Source organism: Xylocopa sonorina, chromosome 7 (genome assembly GCF_050948175.1).
Source record: "Xylocopa sonorina isolate GNS202 chromosome 7, iyXylSono1_principal, whole genome shotgun sequence".
In the NCBI taxonomy this organism is placed as follows: domain Eukaryota; kingdom Metazoa; phylum Arthropoda; class Insecta; order Hymenoptera; family Apidae; genus Xylocopa; species Xylocopa sonorina.
In genome coordinates, this window is record NC_135199.1 from 7,531,340 (window position 1) to 7,551,828 (window position 20,489).

Genomic DNA, 20,489 nt, shown 5'->3' on the forward strand with positions numbered 1-20,489 from the left:
TACCGATCTACGCCGTAATGAATTATTGTGTAATTATAACGGATATTTTGTTAGAAATAGGAAAATTTTTTGATGCGAAATTTTTCCTTAGAATCCCTTTCTACGAGGATTTTCGAGGTTATACTTCATCGTCCCTTTTATGCTACCTTTATTTTTATTCAAAATAATTTCGTTTATGTACAGTAACACAAATAACAAATGAGGAAATAACGATAACAGGTAAAGAGTTTGTTCGCGTAACGAAAAATTTACAATCCAATCGATTTTGTTCTCGCGATTGCTAATTATCTGCTCCAATTTCTCCTTTTCCGCCATTCCTTTGATTCGGTGTTTGCCAATTATCTTAACGTTGTGACCGTTCGATTTTCATGCTTCTGGCGTTACAAATTTTTTAAAGTGTCATTTTATTTCAGTCTGAAAACATTTTGCAACGCGATAGATTTCTCCTGCAAGTCGTCCTGCAAACCAGCTTTAAGATTAATTATTTCGCAAGCGGCTCGTAATCACTGTTGAACAACTCAAACCTACGTGGTCATACAACGTGCAAGATATCGTCGCACAAGACTCTCTCAAAGTCCGCAGGTTAATAAAAGAAAGTTCAGATGGAAATTTTTAATGAACTTAATGCTCCTTCAGCGACGCGTCATCTGCGTTCTTTCTACTAAATTTCTAATCGTTTCCATAAACAATCCCCAATTAGAACGACTTTCAATTTTTTTCTTCCCTCTTCTTCTCTCTCGACTGTAAGAAACGACCATAAACCGCGGGTATATAAAATAAAAGTGGAGAAAGATCACTCCGATTTAAAAGTCGTAATTCTCAGACGTCCACGACACGGAGGACACGATTTCCCTCGACTCCAACTCCGACAGCTGAACAGCTCTGTTCTTAGGCACCAGATCGTCCTCTGTCTTCAGTATACTGCTAAAATCGAATTCGTCATCTTCAGGAACGCTGACAGGCTTGTCGATGCCGCTCAACGTCTCTACTCGGTCGTCCTTGATGTCGTACTGCTCGCCATTCTTAATTAATGCAAAATCCTGATTCTCCGCGTTTTCTTTCGCGTTCTTTTTCTCCACCTCGTTAATCAATTTTCCCTCGTTGTCGCTCGACTTTTTCACCTCGATGTCGATCAATTTTTTCTCCTCTGTATCATTCCTTGGATTCTTTCCACGATCGTCGTCGATCTTCTCCGAGCGTTCCGTTTTCCTCGAGTCGTCCGTAGAGGCCTCAGGATCACTCGAATTTTTTACTGGCTCGCTCGCTATTTCATTCGTACGAGCCTTTTTTCTACCTCTGGAACGCTCTGGTGTTCCAGTTCTAGACGCGCCAGTATCCGCTCTGCTGCCAACGTCTTTCACAGATTTACTCGAGGTCCTAGCAGCTTCGTTCCTTTTCGAATTCTTCGCTGGCTTCTGATTTCTTCTCCGTATCACTCGAGACGCTGAAGTGGTGCTGATCGGTGGTGCAGCGGACGTGGTCGACGCAGATTTCTGCCTTCGACGAGCTCGATTATCATCGGTTGCTAGCGTCGATCTCGTCGTGGTTTCCACGCTAGAGGCAGGACTCTTCGATGGTCTTCGTCGTTTTTTAATCGACGGCTTAGCAGAGTGCGTTTCTTCTTTAGTAGAATTTCCAGTTTCTTTAGAGCTATTGTTAGCCACGCTTATTCGAAACTCACTCGAGTTCTTGTAATCAACCGATGCGTTGGTCGAGTTACCAACTGCAGGACTCTCCTTCTTACCCAGTTTCTTAGCTGGCGCCTGAGTCACGTCCTCGGGAACGATACCCCTGGAGATACTACGAACTCTGTAAGAACCCACTTTCCTTTCCTCTGAAGAATCATCCTTCCCCGCAGACGTATCCTTCTCCTCAGAATCTCCTTCCAGAGCCTTCTTAATCGATCTACTTATTTCCTCTACGCTCCTCAAGTTCTCGTTCAAAGGCAGCTTGGTGTTATTAGAATTGTACCTGCTACTGTACTTCATAATCGGTCGATGTTCACTGCTGCTACTCTTGACATCGTCCGAAGTGTCTCTGTCTAAACGACTTCTGTATCGAGACCTACCACGAGGCTGAACGTACTTCCGTCGCGTTGCAGAGGAGGCCTCCGTGGAATCGTTCTCATCGTCGTCGAAGCTTCTCCCAAATTTTCGACGCTTTTCCTCCTTGCTTCTCTTCTCGTCCTGCGCCAGACGCTCCCTTTTCTCCCACGGATACTCGTATTCGCCTGTTGCCTTGTTGCGCTGTCTGATACGCTTCCGTTTTCGTTGGTCCTCCTTGTCTTTCTGCCACGGGAACACGTATTCCTCTTTCGCCTCGTCGCTTTCCTCAGAGCTCCCTTTCAAAGCTGATTTCCCGTGGTCAGAGAGCGAGAACGGGGGATGAAAGAAGGCTGGTTTGTTTACACGTGGTCCCAGTTCCGTGTATCTCTCGTCCTCGTAATTTTCCGCAGGAGACATCGGCCTGGACGTGTACGAGAAGAACGTTTTCCCATTGGAATCGCTTTCCTTCGACGCAGAGCTGCTATCCTCTGAGGATTCAGTGCTAAGACGAACCTCTGTGTTCGTCTCTGACTTCTCTGAGGACTGCTCGTCGGACATGTACGATGGAAAGAATGTTCTGGATGTAGCCTCGCCTTTTTTATTCTCCTGTCGAGTGTCTGTCGCGTTCGTCGAGTCCGTGTTCATCTTCGAGTAGTTGGAAGTGTTGTTATCGTTCAGGAAAAATGAGTTCTTGAAGTCGTCGGAGGATAACTCGATGTAGCCTGGTATCTCAGTTTCTAGGAAGGTTTTCAAGTTGAAAAATTCCGTGGAGGACACCGACTGTGGTTTCTCCGTTGTCGTCGTTCTACTTTCGTCCACGTTTTCGTGAACTGCGTAGCCAGTTCCCGTTTTGTTAATGGTTTCCTCGTCCGGGCGTTTCATCATGTCTTCCTGCTCCGAATAGTCGGCCTTTTGAGTGGTATTTGGACTGTCGTTCCTCCATTCATCGATCACGTACTGCACTACTCGGTTCTCTTTCGCGAGCTGTTGGTTGTCAGGTTCGATCACTGTTTCCGTGGTCGTGGCTGTCTCTGTCCAATTGTCCAGTGAAGAATTTTCTGTAGTAGTTGAAGAAGTCGAAGCTGTTTCTACAGGGTTCTTTCTTCGAATATAATTGTACTTTGGCTCTTTTCGTCTAGCGTCCTCCTCTGTTTCCGCTTCTCTCGTAAACTTTCCAACTCTTCGCTGATCTTCCATCGATTTCGAGTGTTTAATCCTATCCTTGATCGTATACACTGACTTCTCAGGCTTTTCGTCGCTCGTGCTGTTCGACGTGATCACTCTTTTCACGACTGTGATTCTTCTTTTTACGTGATTCACCTTTGGATTCGCATTGGAAGCCGTAGAATTCTTTCGAGCGGAGAAACTTCGATCAGCATCGCTTGCTTTCACGATCGACTCATTTTCATTCGTCGAACCTTTAGATTTCATTCGTTGATTATTACCATATCCTTTAGTCATTTCATCGTTAGCATCCTTCGTGCCTTCGTTCGCCTTTTCTTTCAATTTAACATTGGAAGATGCTTCTATTTTGTCATCCATCTTTTCCACTGAGTCCAATTCAACGGAAGTACCAAACGATCGATCTTTTTCACTTGAGTTTAAACGATCCGTCAAGTCTCGCTTATAAACACGAACTTTCCGTCGACGCGTGACAGTTCTGAGGCTGAGCACAGGTTGCGGCATCCTCTGGATCCTCGGTCTGCTCTTCTGCGGAGCCCTAATTCTTTTGTAAACACCTCTGTGTCTGCTGTAGTGCCTGGATGGCGCCAGTCCTTTGACATTTATGTTCACGTCGGTCGGACGTTCCATTATGTCTATCATTACGCTAGCTTTCTCTTTCTTCGCAACGCTGGTCGAATTTCTCGATGAATTCTTCTTAACGTCAACCTTGACGTCGTCGACGACAGTAGTTTCTTCAGACGCTGGTGTCGTGGTAACCTCGTGCACTTTATACAAATTCGCCATATTTCGTATGGTACCCATCACGTCCTCGTACACTTGCTTCTGATAAGGAGCGTAGAACGACGATATCTCGCTGGCTGCGGTTACAGGACGTTTCTCTTGTGGCTTTCTGGTAGCCTTCGTGTACTTCAGACGCGAAGCTTGCAGTCTGTAACCCTGAGGCATTTTTCTGGTCCTCGTTCGCGTCCTTGGATAGGTTTTGTAACGAATGCGTTGTCTCTTCTGAAATCTGACGAGGCCAGAGCCGTGTCTTCGAGGCTGACGATAGCTCTCTGGTCTTCTAGATGACTTTTGTATCACGTAATCGTCGTTCTGCTTGGGGAACATCATGATTCTCGAAGCAAACTGCTTGGAGTCTATGTCTGGAGGTACAATTGGATTCTCCACCTGCTTTTCCAAGAACAATGGATTATCGAACGGATTTTCGTCGAAGTATTTAGCCTTGAAGCAGTCAAGCTTGTCCCCCAAGCCGCGAAGACGAGGCAAGTTTTCATTTGGACCCTTCTCAGGAATTGGTTCCTCATTTTTTGGTAATACTTCCAAATTAGGCTCCACTTCCTCGCAGTGCTTGTAGGCATCTCGCAAATTGTAGAATTCCATCGCACCGTACGTCTTCGTGGGCAATCTTCTGGGATCTATCGCGTACTTCAACGCGGAAGGTGTTGGCATTTTCTCGTTATTATAGAAAGGATATTTTTCTACGTCCAAGCTAGCTTCCGTGGTAACAGCTTCTTCGACGTGTTCTTCTTCAGGTAACTCCTCGACTAAATCAAATTCCGGGAACTCGACCTCGACTTCACCCCCTTCATCGTCCTCTTCTTCATCCTCCTCTTTATCACTGAAACGATCGTTTATCTCTTTCTCTATGACATCCTCAGCCACTTTGGGTGCCTCGTTCAACAATTCTTCATGCTTTTTAAATTCATTCTCCGTTTTAGGTTGCTCCTCGCGAACATTTGTCTTATTTCCCGACGAATCGATGCTTCGAACCACCTTAAACTCTTCAGCCGACAATTCTGTCCGATTTTTCAATTCATCCGTTTCTTTGAAAGATTCCTGTCCATCGAGATTAATTTCTTCTCCCAAGGCAGTGCCATTCTCAGTCACGTTCGACGCTTCATTCATAAATCCTCTGCGACCATCGAATTCGTCCTCGTCTCGAAGTTCCTCCTCGCTGAACCTCCTCCTCTTCTTCGCCAAATCGAGCGTACTTCCAGCCCCCGTCGTCCCTCGACCGTCATACTCGACCGCCCTCGAATCGCCGTCGTCAGCCCCCTCACCCCGTTTGCTCCCGTTGTTCACACCGTCGACGCTGCTTTCTCTTTCCGCGGCACGCGACCCTTCTCCACGATCGATCGCGCAGGATCTCGATTTCTTCTCGCCAGGCTGTTTTGCCGGCGACACGTCCATTACCAGCCCCACCTCGCCGCCGCGTCTCACTTTCTGCGGGCAATTTCTCTCGATCGACGGATTTTGCGCCGGCCGTTCCGCTTCACCCCGATTCGACGTGCCGTTGTTTGCCAGCGGCCGCAAACCTTTCACGACGCGGTCGCCATCGCTGCTCTCGTCACCCTCTGGCCCCCTCGCAGATCTTCTTTCGCGGCTTTTTGCGCGGATTCCGCGTGCACCGTCGGGACCGAGCGCCCGACGAAACGACTCGTGCACGTCTCTGCTCTGCTCCGATCCGCTTCCGGAACGGTTTGCGTAATACCACGGTTCTTTCTGCCCATTGAAATCGTTTCGAAGCAATTGCGCCGCTCGTTGCGGATCGTACGCTGCACTGGGCGTTCTTCTGTGGTTGTACGCGTATCTTTGCGAGGGGTGCGAGGCATCCTGGTAGCTGCGAGGCGTCTTCAGATTCGGGTGTTGTTGATGGTACCTTTGGGCGACTGGAAGCGGAGTCCAGTCAGACTGCGCGGCGTCGATCGTCGAGCGGCTACGCGGGACGTAGTTGTAGTAGTAGTCGGGTCCTCTCTGCGGCGAAGGAGGCCTCAATCTGGTCAAGCCTTCCAGATTGTTCTTGTTGTGCCTCGGGTGGAAACTGTTTTGCTGGAAATCGTTCGCTCGATGAGCCTTTTTTACAGTCCTCTCGTTCTGTAGGTGCAGCAGAACTTTCATGTAGTTCTCGTTTATTGGCAGAGGCTCAGCAGTCGTCGCTTCGGTCAATGGCTCGGCCATTGGGCTCGACGTTAATGTCGCGCGGAATTCCTCGGATGGTTTCTTTGGTTTCGGTCTAACGGTGATCTTGTAACGCGGTTTGCGATTCGCTCGCGGGGTATCCGTGTTCTTGTCGCTTCTGTCCAAATTCATTGGAGAAACGGAGAACAGAATTTCTTGATTGTCATAGACATTTGTGTAAGGATTCGTAATTGTACCGTCAGCAGAGATTGATCCTGCGTTTTGATCATTGATCGTGGGATATCCTGGATCGATCAACGCGCGGCCAAGAACGATTTGCTGCGGGTCCCACGTTGCTGATTCAACAATTGGAAAGGATGTTGTGGCCTCCTGGTAAATAGAATGAGGCTCGAAGTTAGGGAAATCCAAAGTGGTTAATTCGGAATTCAGCGGGATTTCTGTCGTCGTCATTTGTCTTTGCTTCGTTTTATAATAGTCCCATAGCAATTGGCTGTAGCTGACGGTCGTTGGACTGTCTTCAGCTGGTCCAGCATTCGTCGAATCAACGCCGTACGAAGTATATTCGTACGCTCCTGAAAAATCTTTTGGTTGGTTTTCTAAACTCCCTGCTACAGTTGTACTAGCAATTCTTTCTTCGTCGTGTATCTTTCGTGACATTTTAGACTCCTCTATTTCTTCTCCAGAAATGAGATTTTGATTTCTGTTACCGTTCGTCATCGACGACGGCCTCTTTCGTTTCCCATTTTTCTTCCCCTTCTCAGCGTTTTTTTTATTATAAACATCAGGGTTCTTCGATTCAACCGGAATTCCGCCATCAGTCGTAGTCTCGACTTTCTCCAGTTTATTTATCTCGTACCCTTTCTCTATCTCTTCAGTCTCTCTCTCCACATCCTTCCGCAACTGTCCTATTCCCTCCTCAGCGACCAATTTCGGATCTATCTCATTCTTCCATTTTCTCTCATCAGTCTTGTAACGATCGCTATTCTTATACTGTCCAGGACGAGTCTTCTTATGTTTCCTATAGCTCGCAGCCTGGTCCTCTTCTTCGTCGTTCTCGTGTTCATCGTCTTCAACGCCTTTCTTAAGTTTCAAACGATTGTGCAGCTTCCTCGCGTACTCCTCCTCGAAATCGGCGTCCCTGACGTGCCCAGCGTGGTCGTAAGCAGAGTCCTCGTAGCCCTCTTCGGTGTACACGGTGTTCACCTTCGAGTTCTTCACCACCGCCCTCAACCTCGCCGCGTTTTCCTTCTCTTCCTCGGATTCAGCGTTCTCTATCGCTTTCCTTCGAGGCAATCGTCTCAGAGTATGAGTTTTCCTCACTTGCGCGTACAATTTCGTTGGCACGAAGTCCAGAGGGATTTCCTTGTCCTTCGCAGGCTTCGCCCACTCCCCTGGAGCAATGTACTTCGGTTTCGTTGAAACGTTCCTTGGTTCTTCGTGTTCTGAATAAGGAATCGCGTGATCAGGAGGTCCTTCAGGATCGTCCTCCTCCTCAGAGGACTCCTCGTCGTTTCTCGAAGGTCTCTCGAGCCTGTTGTACACGATCGTCTCGGACGATACACTTGGATCTTGATCCCTTTGCTGGGGAACAGTCGTTGTCTCCGTTGGTGAACCTTCGACGAATAACTCACCATTCGAAACATTCGCACGTCGTCCATTGCCACCTTCTTCTACAGATGGCTCGACGGATCGCGCATCGTGCGTAACGTCCAACACTGATTTCCCTTGGGACCCAAGAACCGACACCAGCGACAAGATTAATAACACTCGATTCATTATTGCGAGCTTGCCATTGCCAGTCGAATCACTCAATTCTTGTCTATCAACAGTACCATATTAAATGACCGATCGAGTCATTGTTTTTGAATTCGAATGTCACTCATGTTTCCTGTCGGACGGAAACAAAATGGTCCCGTCATTTCTTCAGAAATGTTCACATAATATAAAATCTAACGCGAACCATTTAGACAGTGGAAAAGAAAAGAAATAATGAAAGAGACGCGTTTATTGCACAAAGTACTCGTGGAACGTACAGTAATGTACGCTCGCGTTCATCACGTTCGCCAGTAACTGCAACGCGGTACGAGCGGAATCGGGTTTCACGGGTGTTTCGCGACTCCGATGGGTCTCTAATAATTTTCTATCCGAAGCTTGGCATCGAACTGCACGCGGCACGGTCCGCGTGGCCTAATTTATATTTTCCAGCGGATCAGAAAGGCCAGCGGTAGGGTCTGAAACGGGCATGGAGCGTCGCGTTGTTCACGGGACCGTGCAGGCCTGAACATTGAACGGTTCTGTCACTCTCGATTGAGCCCCACGGTGGATCGTTTCACTGGAAAGGGAATAAAGAAATCTACGTGATCGTGCACGACGCACTAATTGCACACTGGGCGCGTTGTTCTTCCATTTTTTCAGCTTCTTCTTCTTCCCTCCACTCCGTCGCGCCACACTTTCTGCCGATTTGGTAATTCGCGCCAAATCCAAACGCGACAAGTGTCTCTCGTATCGCAGAGACGAGGACTCGGTTTTTGCGCACCTTCACCTTCGTCCCTCGCGATCGTTTCTCACGGCGTTGTTTCACTTCTCTTCAGCGGACTTTCGAGGCTGATCGAACAACCGTGCGACGTTTCTACTTTACGGATACTTAATTTTTTCGAGCACGAAATTTCGCAAATACCAGTCTACATTAAAAGAACGAAATATCCAGATTTCGTTTTTAGCCGGATTCACGGTAAGAAGTAACGTGGTTTAGTCGATGGACTTTTTCTAGGACCGCGATTGCAACAGTTTCATGTCGCTAGAACCGAGACCAAAGCTGTGGAATTGTGCGTGCAGTTCAGTGAAGCTCGTAGTATTAATAATTCTTGAGAAAAAAACCGTTCACATCGGAGCATGCGATCGAGTATTAAAGCATTAAGGTGAAAGAAAAATTTGCAATTCACGCCGTTTTCATTCCGCTGTCTCGAGATCGCAGGCGATCCGTGGGTCCCGTCAGCCGTGAAAGAGGGACTGGGCATTCGATTCCCGCGGCAGAGCCTCGTTTCTAGGATCGCCGTCTCTCGACAAGGTTTCATCCGTGGCCAGCGGAGCGGAGAGGGCCCCGGCTCGTAGGACACGCTTCGCGGCTCGAACGCGGAAAGAGCCCGGTGCAATCGCCTCCGCAGAAAGCTTGGCAAGCGAAACAAACGATTTACAGGCGAGTGAGCTAAGCAAAACGCTCTCGATGCTCTTGACTGTGGATCGCAGTGCCCAGGATCGCCAGCCGCGTTTAACATTGCTGCAACGGGACGGTCGATCAGTACTCATCGTGCAACGCGAGGCATGCGTCAAATATAAATGGAAACAGTTTTTCTGATCTCTGCGTTTTTTTCCTTTTTTCTAAACGCTATTTACTTACTTTGGAATGTTCACGGAAACCTTGTAATTAAAATTAAACTCGAGGCGTCAGACTGTACGATGGAGGCATCTCAATATCGATCGAAGAAATCCTATCGATGCGTTCATCTCAAATGATTCTGCATTACACTGATAGAGTTATGACGGTTGTTACGTAACGAGTCAAGCAAAACATATTAACAGAGGCGTTAGGAAAGATAATTGAAGCATTGGGTAACGAGGAATAAAAAATGAGGCTGTTTAGAAACAGCGTCTAGAAATAAGCTGGTTATTTCTTGTGTCTTTGTTAGCGGGGGATGTATAAAATAATGGTAGGAAAATGATCGTCGAAGGATCGTTGCTGCGCCGTTTATTTAATGATGCGCGGACATTCAATTCGTCAACGATGATTTATAAATAATAAACGTGTAAAACAATAAATATGTTAGATAAAATTCTCGCGGTATTGATCGAGCCGCGCTTAATTAGAACGCGTTTACAATTGCACCTGCCCAACGTGCTTGTAACACTTCTACGAACGACGAACATTCTCTTCCGGTTATGTCGAACGCTGCACGATCGCAGAATTCGAGTTCTGCGAATTTAGGTAAGCTTCTTAATCGACGTGACGCGTCGCACGAAAGAATTACCAATCGAGATAATTGGACGCCAGTGGATACGTACGAGTATGTCAAGTAGTAAATTATGAGATAAGTAATAGTATATAATGTCTACTTCTAGTGTGTAATACGTATGTAATACTTTCGCCTCTTCGCGGACAATTAAGTGTTAGTAGACGAGCTACGCTCGAGAATTTCGATTCCCCGCGAACGAAGGGAACGATCAGGTACTCCGAATACAAGCGGAACAACGCTCAAGACGCTATCATCGGTTTCCACGAATCGTTCTGATCCGAGGAAGTATCAGACGTGTGCAGCGACATCGCCTCCGGTCTGAAAAAGTCGATAATCGGGTGGTAATTATAATTGATCCGCCTCTGAGGCTCTTGGTACTCGTCGTCGAAACCGCCATTTTGTAGCCTGGACGTGGCATCCATGTCCAAATCGTACGGTTGGCTGTATCTGCATAATTCGAAAGTGTTCAATTTTCAATCTGAAATTGAAATCTCACGTGCCTGCTATTTAAATACGGGAGCCATTGCGATTCGAAATTTTAGTTTCGATTCAAACTATTTCTGGCACACCTGTATCTACGTAAGAACTGCGAACTATAGACTTCTTATTGGTAACAGTTACCTATTTAGTATCGTACTGTTCGCTGTTTCAGGTTGTTCCTCGATGTAGGACAAAGATTCTCTCCTATAGAGTGGCCTGTTGTTTCTGGTTGGTCTGGAACCCTTCATCAATGGCCCAGTGTAACCTGGTGCTCTCGTGTTTGGCGCGTGTTGCTGGGGTAACTTATCGAATGGCCTTGCGCTTGCAATCGAAGGCTTCTTTGGCCTCGTTCTCACGGGAAGGGTAAAAGTTGGTCGACTGGGTGCGATCTCAATTATTGGTTTCTTGTTGTTCGAGCCTGCGATTTTCAAGAAATTTTTAACATTTTTCTCTTTTACACTCCTTCACTAATAGTTCCTATTGTTTCGCTTACCGTAATTAGCGTCGAAAGTATTCCCCAACTTGTTGAAGTAATTCAATTTTGGTGAATCCTCGTACTCGTCTTTCTGGTCGTTCGTGACGAAATCAGAACCGGGGAACGATTCCTTGACCCTGGGTGGTGGATCGTTCTGATGCGGCGGGAAAATGTCCGAGTAACCGTGCACGTGACAGCTGCAGCACGATGGCACTTTGAAGATGTCCATGTGCAGGCCCAATTTGTTGTCCCACGTGAGGAGTCTGTGATAGTTGTACACTTGCACGCAGGAGGATCGATAATTTTCAGAGATGAAAGAGCAGCTTAGCTGTGGGTTCCTGAAATTCAAGAACGTCATCAACTACCTTATCCGTTGCTCCCTTAAATCATTCGATGTCGCACTGTAGTCGAAAGCGAGGCGGCATTTTTATCGCAAGAGAAAAGTATCCAACTCTTACGCCGCAAACGATATATTTTATTCACACTTTTTTATCGCAAAGTCATATCGAAGATTCTTCAATGCGTTTCACTATGAAAACGTTAGGCCAATTAAGGCGAATCAAATGTAAAAATACACCTTTGGAACGAAAAACCAAGGTAAACGAAACTGGACGTTTCAGTAAAGAAGGCAACCTCTGTTGAACTGTAATTAAGCAATCCAGTTCAAGCAGAAGAAACTTTATGGTACGTTGCTTTTTTATTTCTGGCGACGCTTGGTGTAGGCAAATTAATTGCAGTCGCGTTTAACTTACGAGCATTTCTCCAGCCGTAAAGTTTGCGTGTGTTCGCCGGTGTTTATTATGTATTTCCAAATTCCTGAAGCGGCTCTGGCTAATTGCGGACGCGCGTATTTTATCACCGATGGACACGTGAATCCCTCTTCGATGTTGTCAAATGATGAACTGGTGTCCGATCTCCTATAAAAGTGAGCAATTTAAACGATTTAACGCAATTTTATAAATAGTAATACTAAAATTCTATTAAACAAAGCGGATTTATTCAAACCCCTGGTACACTGCCACAACATTCAGCATCGTTGTCCAGTTAGTCTCATTCAACAGGCGTACAACCATACTAAATTTCAACATTACAAAATATTTTCCAATTTCGTTGATCTCACCTTCTGATCTCGTTGCTCTCGTATCGATTCTCGTACTTATTTTCCAAAGGCAACGCAATCGGAAGACTTTCCGCGGACTCGTCGAAATCCTGCGACTTATAGTCAGTCAGCAAAGCGGCCACCATCTCCTTGTTGCTCCTCAAGCTCCTGGTTATTGCCTCGCTAAAAGAATTTCGCACGATTGAGATCAGCGCAATTAAAAGTCCAATTAACAAAGGGACATTAACATCGATGAAACAATTTTTGCTCCAAAAATTATACAACCGAGCAATTAAGAACGAGAGACCCCTCGAGACGCGTTATCCCACAGTTTAACGAGGTCCCACCGTAAGAAACGGGGAAACGGAAACGAAAGTCGATGCTTTCGCCGACTGCCGCACGATTTCCTTCCCCGTCGCGTCGATTAAAAACCGAGGTACGTTGTTATGAGAACGCGCGAGCACGGGCCGCCATTGTGCAATGGACGGATTCGAACCCGCGGAACCGCAGGAAACCGGTGCCGCGCGCTTTCTTCTTCCGTTTCAACGAGAGACCGCGAATTATGTCGTCGCCATTGTGAAACAGCGCTCTCCTAATTAACTCGAACCCTTGTCGTCTGTTACAGAAAGTCGCGACGATCGGTTGCGTAATCGTCGAAACGCAGGGAGGAAAAATGAATGCGAGGCAGGCGACGTCACGAAACTTACTGCGGATAATCGGTCGCTTCCAGGCAAACTGTCTTCGTGAAGAAAGTGCATTCCTTCTCCGTTGGATCTCGTTTTATTTCCGTGGGACGCCTTGGCGGTCTTATTAGAGGCGTTCTGGACAGATCTGCAAGATTATGGTCGCTTTTTTTATTCAATTATGTCATCTGTACCGTTGGAAGCAAATGATTACGTATTAGCGTTATGTTATCGTATAATTTCAGAGCGGCAGCGAACGAGAATCCAGTTTACGTTGTTTTGCAGGGAACGAAAAACAAGATCTCACGTGTCCCCTGCGGGTAATTATTATTTGCCTGAGATTAATAGCTTCTAACGCAAGAAACTTTCTTGCTTTTCGTGCTTTTTCTTCAATTATTCAATTGAAACTGTAATTCACCTGCGTAAACGTTTCTTCGATTTGGAGGAAACGGTCTTCTCGAGGGTGGTCGATAGACGGGTCGTTTTCGTAGATTGGGTCTCGTGTTCCTCAGTTCTTGCGGCTACGACAAAGGAAAGTTGATTTCAGATTAAATCTGATTACGAGAAAAGCTGATTTTTCTGTTTCGTCGGAAGCGAGTAAAAAAAGAATGTTTCTCTCGCTGAATTTTATCTCCCGTTGCGTTAGTCACTCTTCAATTTCAATTTCAACCGTTTTTATCCATTGAGAGATCTTAATTGCACCTGTCCCTGCATACATTTTTGCCTAGCGGCTAATTAATGTCCGGAGAGGAAGCTCTCCCAACATCCTCTGATAAATTTGCATAGCTACACCCGAGGTTCTCTGAGAACTTCGCCGTGTTAAGTTCGAACGAGTCGATCGAAGACGCGTGAAAGTGCTCGCGCGAGAAAACGAACCCTGTCATCGTAGACAAAAGTGTCCAGTCCGGAAAGCATCGAGGAGACGCGATCGCGATTTTACCTCACAGATTTCTAATGATACGTTGCCGCGTGCAAACGTGCCGCTGTTTGAACGAGAAACAGACAAAGCTTTCGAAACTTTTTGAAGAATAAACTTGTACAGTTAAAAGCAGAAAGTTGGAGAGCTAAAGTAATTATACGGGAACGACGCTCGCGCGCGACAAAATTCTACATTTCTATATGATTTACGGTAGAAAGGTGGTTTTGACCACGACTTTCTAAGAACATTTATCAGTAGCTGGTAAATATTATAATGTTCACTTCAGAAGTGCACGCTCTTGAACAGAAAGTCGCTTCAGAAATTATTTTCATCACTCTCTTGTTCGCGAACGAGATACTTCACTCACGAGTACCTCGCGTATCCCTTTTCGAATAATCGCGAGAAAATTTATCGTACCAGCACGAGATATCTTGCGTTTGCCATCGTCGATGCAATTCGTCGAACCGTACGCGACCATAAAAGCAACCGAAGTTAAATCAATGTCTACCATAGAGTAGCTACTGCTTACATAAAGCAAGCCAATTCTCTATATTAGGTACCAGCCAAGATAAACGAATAAAACTCGTTGCCAATGAAAGCTTAAGCAAGATTTACTATCATCGCGTCACTCTCGATCGAAACAGGGTCGTCTCTAGAATAAAAAAAGGATACCATGGATGTACAGCTATTCCTATTCGATCCTATCTAGTAGCAGAGATACATATTGGCATTTAACCCTTTGCGCTCGACGACTTTTTCGGTTGAACGACGCTGCAACTTGAGACGATTTTGCGCATAAATGAATTTATGTAGAAATTAACATACGGAAGTGTTATATTTTGATATATTATCTATGTTTACAGTTTGGAAAACATAATTATCGGAGTTCAAGTTCTATAGTTGCGTTTGGAGTGATATTTTACATAGACACTTACCAAGATATTCTGAATTGCTAGTTAGTCTGTTACTCGAATTTTTCTATTCCTCACACCCGATACTACATCACTATTACGGATAGACACATTTCTGATCAATTAAAACTATAAAACGAGTGGCACAAAATTTCACGATACGTGTGCTTAATACGATCGTCGAAACTGTACTGAAGCGAGACACGTCGTATTCAAGACTACAATCGTAGAGGAATTTTACGTCACAATGTCACTTCCCAACCGAGGACATAAACAATCTAAGCGACCTATTCTGCGAACGAATACTTCGCTTCTATCAACTGGAGATAACGAAATTCTACATAAATACAGCCGCTCGAGTTGTCACGCGAAACATCGTGGTGAGTGAGAGTCGCCATTCGAGCGCAAAAGGTTAATCATCAACAATTGTTCTTGTCGAGCAAAAAATGCTTAATGGCAAGTATAAAAAATATTATTTCAAAGGAATTTCCAAACTTCGTTTACCTCTGGCAATTCTTCCGGCGTTTCCTCGTCACCAGTGGCGTCATCGGCTATAACCTTCGCGATGTCCGCGCTTTTCGGTAGCGCCAGCTCCCTGCTACCATTCCGTCGAGCTCCGCTGCTCAAGAGAGCACGAATCTTCTCCATCTGCTATTTTCGTTTCAGAAAAAATTCAAGTACTCAACGAAAATTAATTTCAATCAAAGTTGTACACGCGCAGAAGAAATCTGTTCGACTCACGCTATCCCACGGTTTGTCCGTTCTATTCTTAGGCGTCTCGTCGTCGATCTGAATGGATGCAACCGTGGTCCCGTTGTCTTCTTTACGGTCGTTAAGATCCACGTCGCCTTTGAATTCCTCCTCCGCGGCGGCGTTAATCGAGGACAGTAGCACGACTGCCTGAACAGCGAAACGAACCCCGTCTGTATTCCCATGATCTTGTTAATACAGCCGAAAATAACATTGTGGGTCAAGCGAGAGATCCCGGCTGACGCGCGCTGTAATCGACTTATCCTCCTTACGCGAGCCACGCGCGCGCCTGACCAATCCCCCTTCGACGATTGATCGTATTTTCACTTCGAGGACTATCGTTTACTTTCTATATTGCATCCTTGACTCGTCTTCATTTATGCGGCATTCAACGAGGAAGATAAGAAGAGGTGAAATTTAAATTGAACACTGGCCAGATCCGATCTCCGCAGAATTTCAGGTTTTTCGACGCTCAGATATGATCGTGTAACTGTATAGCTTTTATTTATCCTCGTACAGCTACCGTCGATTATTTTATCCCGCAAAATAAACCATACAGGAATATTAATCTTCGCTCAGGACCAACGACGAGGGATGCCTAATTAATTCCTGGTCTTTTTCAATTCCACGCGAAACCCAGAATTTATGATAGCGAAGGAATAAGATATTCCTGTTTCGAAACAGGTACCGTCCTCTCTCTCCCTCGCAGGAGAGTACAACGCACCTGTTATCGGTCTCGAGCGATCGTCCGCTCGAAACGGATCCTTTCCCTCTCGTAATCGTAACGCGTACGCCTCGGATAACACGATCGAGGGTTCCCAAGGGACACAATGGCACAATTCCTCCATTATGCGTGCGGGAATTGATCGTCGAGGAAACAAGCGAACTTCTTGTTCTTGTGGATCGAGTATTATCGCGAAAGAGATCTTGTTCGCGCCAAAGTGGAGGCATCAGCCACGGAGAAACTTTAATTTCGATTACGATTCGGTATCTGGGATCTGACTTCGAAATTGTTGCTACAATTTTCAAGCGTCGTCGATGGAACGCTCCAAAACCCTCTGCTTCTCCTCGAGACCGCGTCTCAGCTCACTTGTTCGAAGTTGCAAATGCTCGACCGCTTTCGCGAGCCGCTGTACGTACCAGCGGAAGTGCCGTCGTAAAATGACGGCGCGTAACGCCGCGAAATCGCGTTGGAAACTCGACAACGGACCCACGTGTCGGCGCGAATGGGATTACGTGATTTTTCCGTCGCGCGACACGGGCTGCAGAGAAGAATGATAAAAAGAACGGATACGATTCGCGTGCACCGGTGAAAGTCGCGTTCTGTTCTGAATCTGCGGCTAGTCCCGAGCAAACGGATCGTTTCGAGGAGGAATTCGTGCGCGTGGATTTTTCCTCGGCCAGGAGGATCGATGGAAAGTTTCTCGCAAGGTTCGCCGATTTGCGCGGTTCAACGCGCGTATATAATTAACGACGATACACGAGATCGATAGTGATTTACATCTATCACGTTCGCTTGGTCTCCGTTTTTCGTCTGAACGAAAAATTTCGTCACTTTCACGTTGATAGAGAGATTCGAGGAACACTTTCTAATGGTATCGAATCAAAGTAATTACCACGAGTCTGCTCTTCGTGAATTAGCTGAACATCTACTTGTTGGAAATCGAAATTATACTTACTTGTTTTCACGTGGAACTTCATTGGCTGGCTATAAATTCACTGAGAATCGATTTGGTATGAAACAAGGTTATACTAGAACGAGGTGAAATTCGATGAAATCTTCTCGAACGATGCATAGCAATATCATTCTATGCTAACTAAATTCGATAGAATTTCGAGAAATCTGTAACCTCCTGTTTTCGCTTGAGTCTGACTACTCGCGGTATGATTCTACTGCGCGCGTCGGAGATATTTCTTCGTTCCGCGTGCTGTACTAAATTCCACGAGCTAAACCTGCTGTTCATTGAAGTTTAATTTATTAAATGGTATCCACTGTTAACTTCACAATCTCAATTATCGATAACGTCACTTCTACGTAAATTATCTAGCGCTACATCAAATTAGATCGTATCGTATCAATCGTGTCAGTGTACAGTCAGCAAAATGTGCCTCAAGTTCTTCAGAAACGTATCTAATTTAACGTAATCGATTTTTACACCGTCAAAGGCAACGATTTAGCCTATCTCAGCCTCGAATCACGATTTTTTTTACTAATGTTACTCGTATCCTTCACAGATTAGAACCAGTTTTTATTCCATGCTCGAGAAACACTTGGATCCCTCTTGTTTCTCTTGTTTCGATACGAATCTCGCTGCGCTCGAGGCTGCAGGCAACGAATGCGAAAATAAAGCGTTAACGTTTAGAGCGCAGGAAGCGGTCGACGTAAGATCACGCGTGGGGACCCATTATGCCACGTGAAATAACTATAAACGCGAAAATTCCAACATATCCTCTTCTATTTGCAATCGGCGCTGACCTAGTAACCATGATGCTCACCAGAAGGAAGAGCTACGATTTCACTGTTCCGAGTGATCTTTTTTCCTTCGCATCGCGTTGGTTACTCATCAATTCTTGGCCAATACGATTTTCAGGATGTTCTGCAACCTCGCGCCCGCGTTTACGATTAATTATTTCAACCACGTGGAACCACGTTTCCCTCCGTTTCGTTTCTCGAACCGTATCAATTAATGGCGATCTGCACCTTTTGCTTTCCCTCTTGTTTCTCGAACGACAGATCAACTCGCAATTGTTACCAACTTCTAGCTCCTTTTTATGAAATTGTAACACTGTTATAACGTTAAACTGGTCTACATTATTCAGCATTTGGTTTCTCGAAACTGATCATCTCATCGTTGCGTTCGATTCGATGATTGCGAGGTATTACGAGCATCGTTTACATCCAATTATACAGCGAGGAAATCAAGAACTTTCGAATACCACGGTCGTCGTTACACCTGCGGTTTGTATTACAACGAGTCGTAAATACGAGAAAGAAGTGGTCCGTTCGAATGTTTATCGTTTAAGCGTTAATCGAGAATAGAAATGGTGGGCTTTCTAGGAACGCGTGTTCATAGTGTCAGTGTTCCAAAAATTTCCTCACAAGGTACAACGCGCTTTTTCATTGCAACGTCAAAGAAGCTGATCGCGGTTAATATCCTCGAATTACGGAACTTTCTTTGGCCAGACCTTAGATTATCATCGAGAACTTTCACCAAGCTTATTGAACTACGAAGATACGCGCGGGTTGTAAATTATGTATCGTTAAACTGGTACCATCAGTTTATCCCGGCGGTATCGTCACGAATCTCCAGTGAAATTTGAGGCAGAATCGTGAGTAACTGTAATTCGAGGCGATCGAGCGTAGATCTTGTATAAATTAAATGATACTGTTGCCGACCACCGCCGTTAGAATACATAATTCTCTCGAATATGTAAATCTGGAATAATGGCAGCCAATTTCTTTCTGACCTAGCGATCGAGATATTAAATTTACATATGCAATATTCTTTCACACAATCGAGCCGTACGCGGGTAACCCAATTCTCTCGGAACATCTAATAAAAAAAAACTAAGCAAATTGATTGATTAAACGGATAAGAAAAAGCCAATTGTGTTGCCTCGATAACGATCATGGGCGTAATTGCATCGTTCCAACACGCTCGACCAACGAGATCTCGTATTCATAATCATCGATAAGTCTTTCGCTGGCTGGCACGCGAGAGGGAACTCGCGGTAATTACGAGGGATCCATTTACTTTTCCTGGTTCCGACAGGTTAGCGGATCAAGGCCAGGCAAGGGTGTTCCACTTAACCTGAACTGAGCCAACAGATGCGGCGAGACAAGCAGTCAGTCACCTGCTCCTCGACGAAAACACGGGGTCCCCCTGTCTACTTCGTTTCTATGAACCCAAATCTCTAATCTTTGCGCCAAGATACGATCGAATACCTTCTCAACTATTTTTATTTACTATTGGCTGTCGCAAAAGTTGCTGTTGATTACTCGATAAATTTAATCGACGAGTAGCTTCCAGGTTAAATGTGCTCTGCTAGAGATTCGTGAAGAAAGTACTATTTGACCGAGTACTCTGAGCTCGTCAAGTATTGAGAAGGGTAGTTTACTCTTTATTGGGTCATTTGTATAATGTCCGTAATTATGCTGTCACGGATCAAGTTAACGGAAGTTTCTCGTAATTATGCATGCAAGGGACACGTTTCAGTCGGTTCTTGAAGAATTGGTGAAAGTAAAAACGTAGACTGTCGGAGCAGTATCGACGAGATTATTAATACGAAATTACAATCTCTTACCACCGTGACGAAAAGTAATCCTCGTCCAGTCATTGCTCCCGATCTCTCATGAAAATCTTCCCGTTTCTTCTGGACGCACGAAACCACATTCACTGTCACCATCAACAATTCCAACCCCTCTTCTTCCCCAATATTCGATACTGTATCCAACGAAATACAAAATTCTTCACTTTCCCCTGCCAATTCTTCTTATCGATACCAAAACGAATCGCTCGTCGCGTTTCTCAGTCAGTCACACCGCGGTTCTCCAGCAAACTCAACGTCTTCCGGTACCAGTTCCGCGTAGAATTAATCTCTTCCTCCGGAATGAATCGACGGGAAACTGGTAGCTCGATCGAGGCTCTCGTCGACGTCCGCTCGCAGCAACGTCGGTGCTCCTCTGCTGGTCCGTTCCGGTGGAAGGCGAAAAATTCTGCTCTGCTGGCGGCGCAGCGACCTCCACTTTGAACCGGCGCGGAGTGCGTACGGTCCTCGTCTTCATCAGGTGGAAGGAGACGCCGCGGAGGCAGAAGAAGAAGAAGAAGAAGAGGAACACATCGTGCCCCGATGCCTGGCGGGCCTCACGTGGGGATAATGTAGGAACGAGCGCGCTTCGTCCTGCGTGTTCCCCCTTCGTCGAGCCGTGACCGAGAAAACCGGACGGCCGGATAAGCGTGTCGCCTCCGAGAGGAGGAAGAAGTCGGCCACTCGGCCTCCTCCTTACTCCAC

The 20,489-nt window shown here is 45.8% G+C and overlaps 1 protein-coding gene across 2 annotated transcripts; it reads right to left on the reverse strand.

Moving 5' to 3' along the window:
- Nucleotides 1-10,260: 10,260 nt before the first annotated feature.
- On the reverse strand, nucleotides 10,261-19,867 carry Nt1 (Neurotrophin 1). Of its 2 annotated transcripts, none has more exons than XM_076897823.1 (10): nucleotides 19,782-19,867; nucleotides 15,468-15,626; nucleotides 15,231-15,374; nucleotides 13,315-13,417; nucleotides 12,921-13,044; nucleotides 12,235-12,396; nucleotides 11,867-12,031; nucleotides 11,133-11,452; nucleotides 10,781-11,057; nucleotides 10,261-10,606 (listed from the first exon to the last, which is right to left on the reverse strand). In XM_076897823.1, the coding sequence occupies exons 1-10, from the start codon at nucleotides 19,812-19,814 to the stop codon at nucleotides 10,399-10,401; spliced, it is 1,695 nt and encodes a 564-aa protein (XP_076753938.1). In that variant the 5' UTR covers nucleotides 19,815-19,867; the 3' UTR covers nucleotides 10,261-10,398. The 2 variants fall into 2 exon arrangements, with proteins under 2 accessions (XP_076753938.1, XP_076753937.1); XM_076897822.1 differs by having other exon boundaries at nucleotides 15,231-15,377.
- Nucleotides 19,868-20,489: the final 622 nt, after the last annotated feature.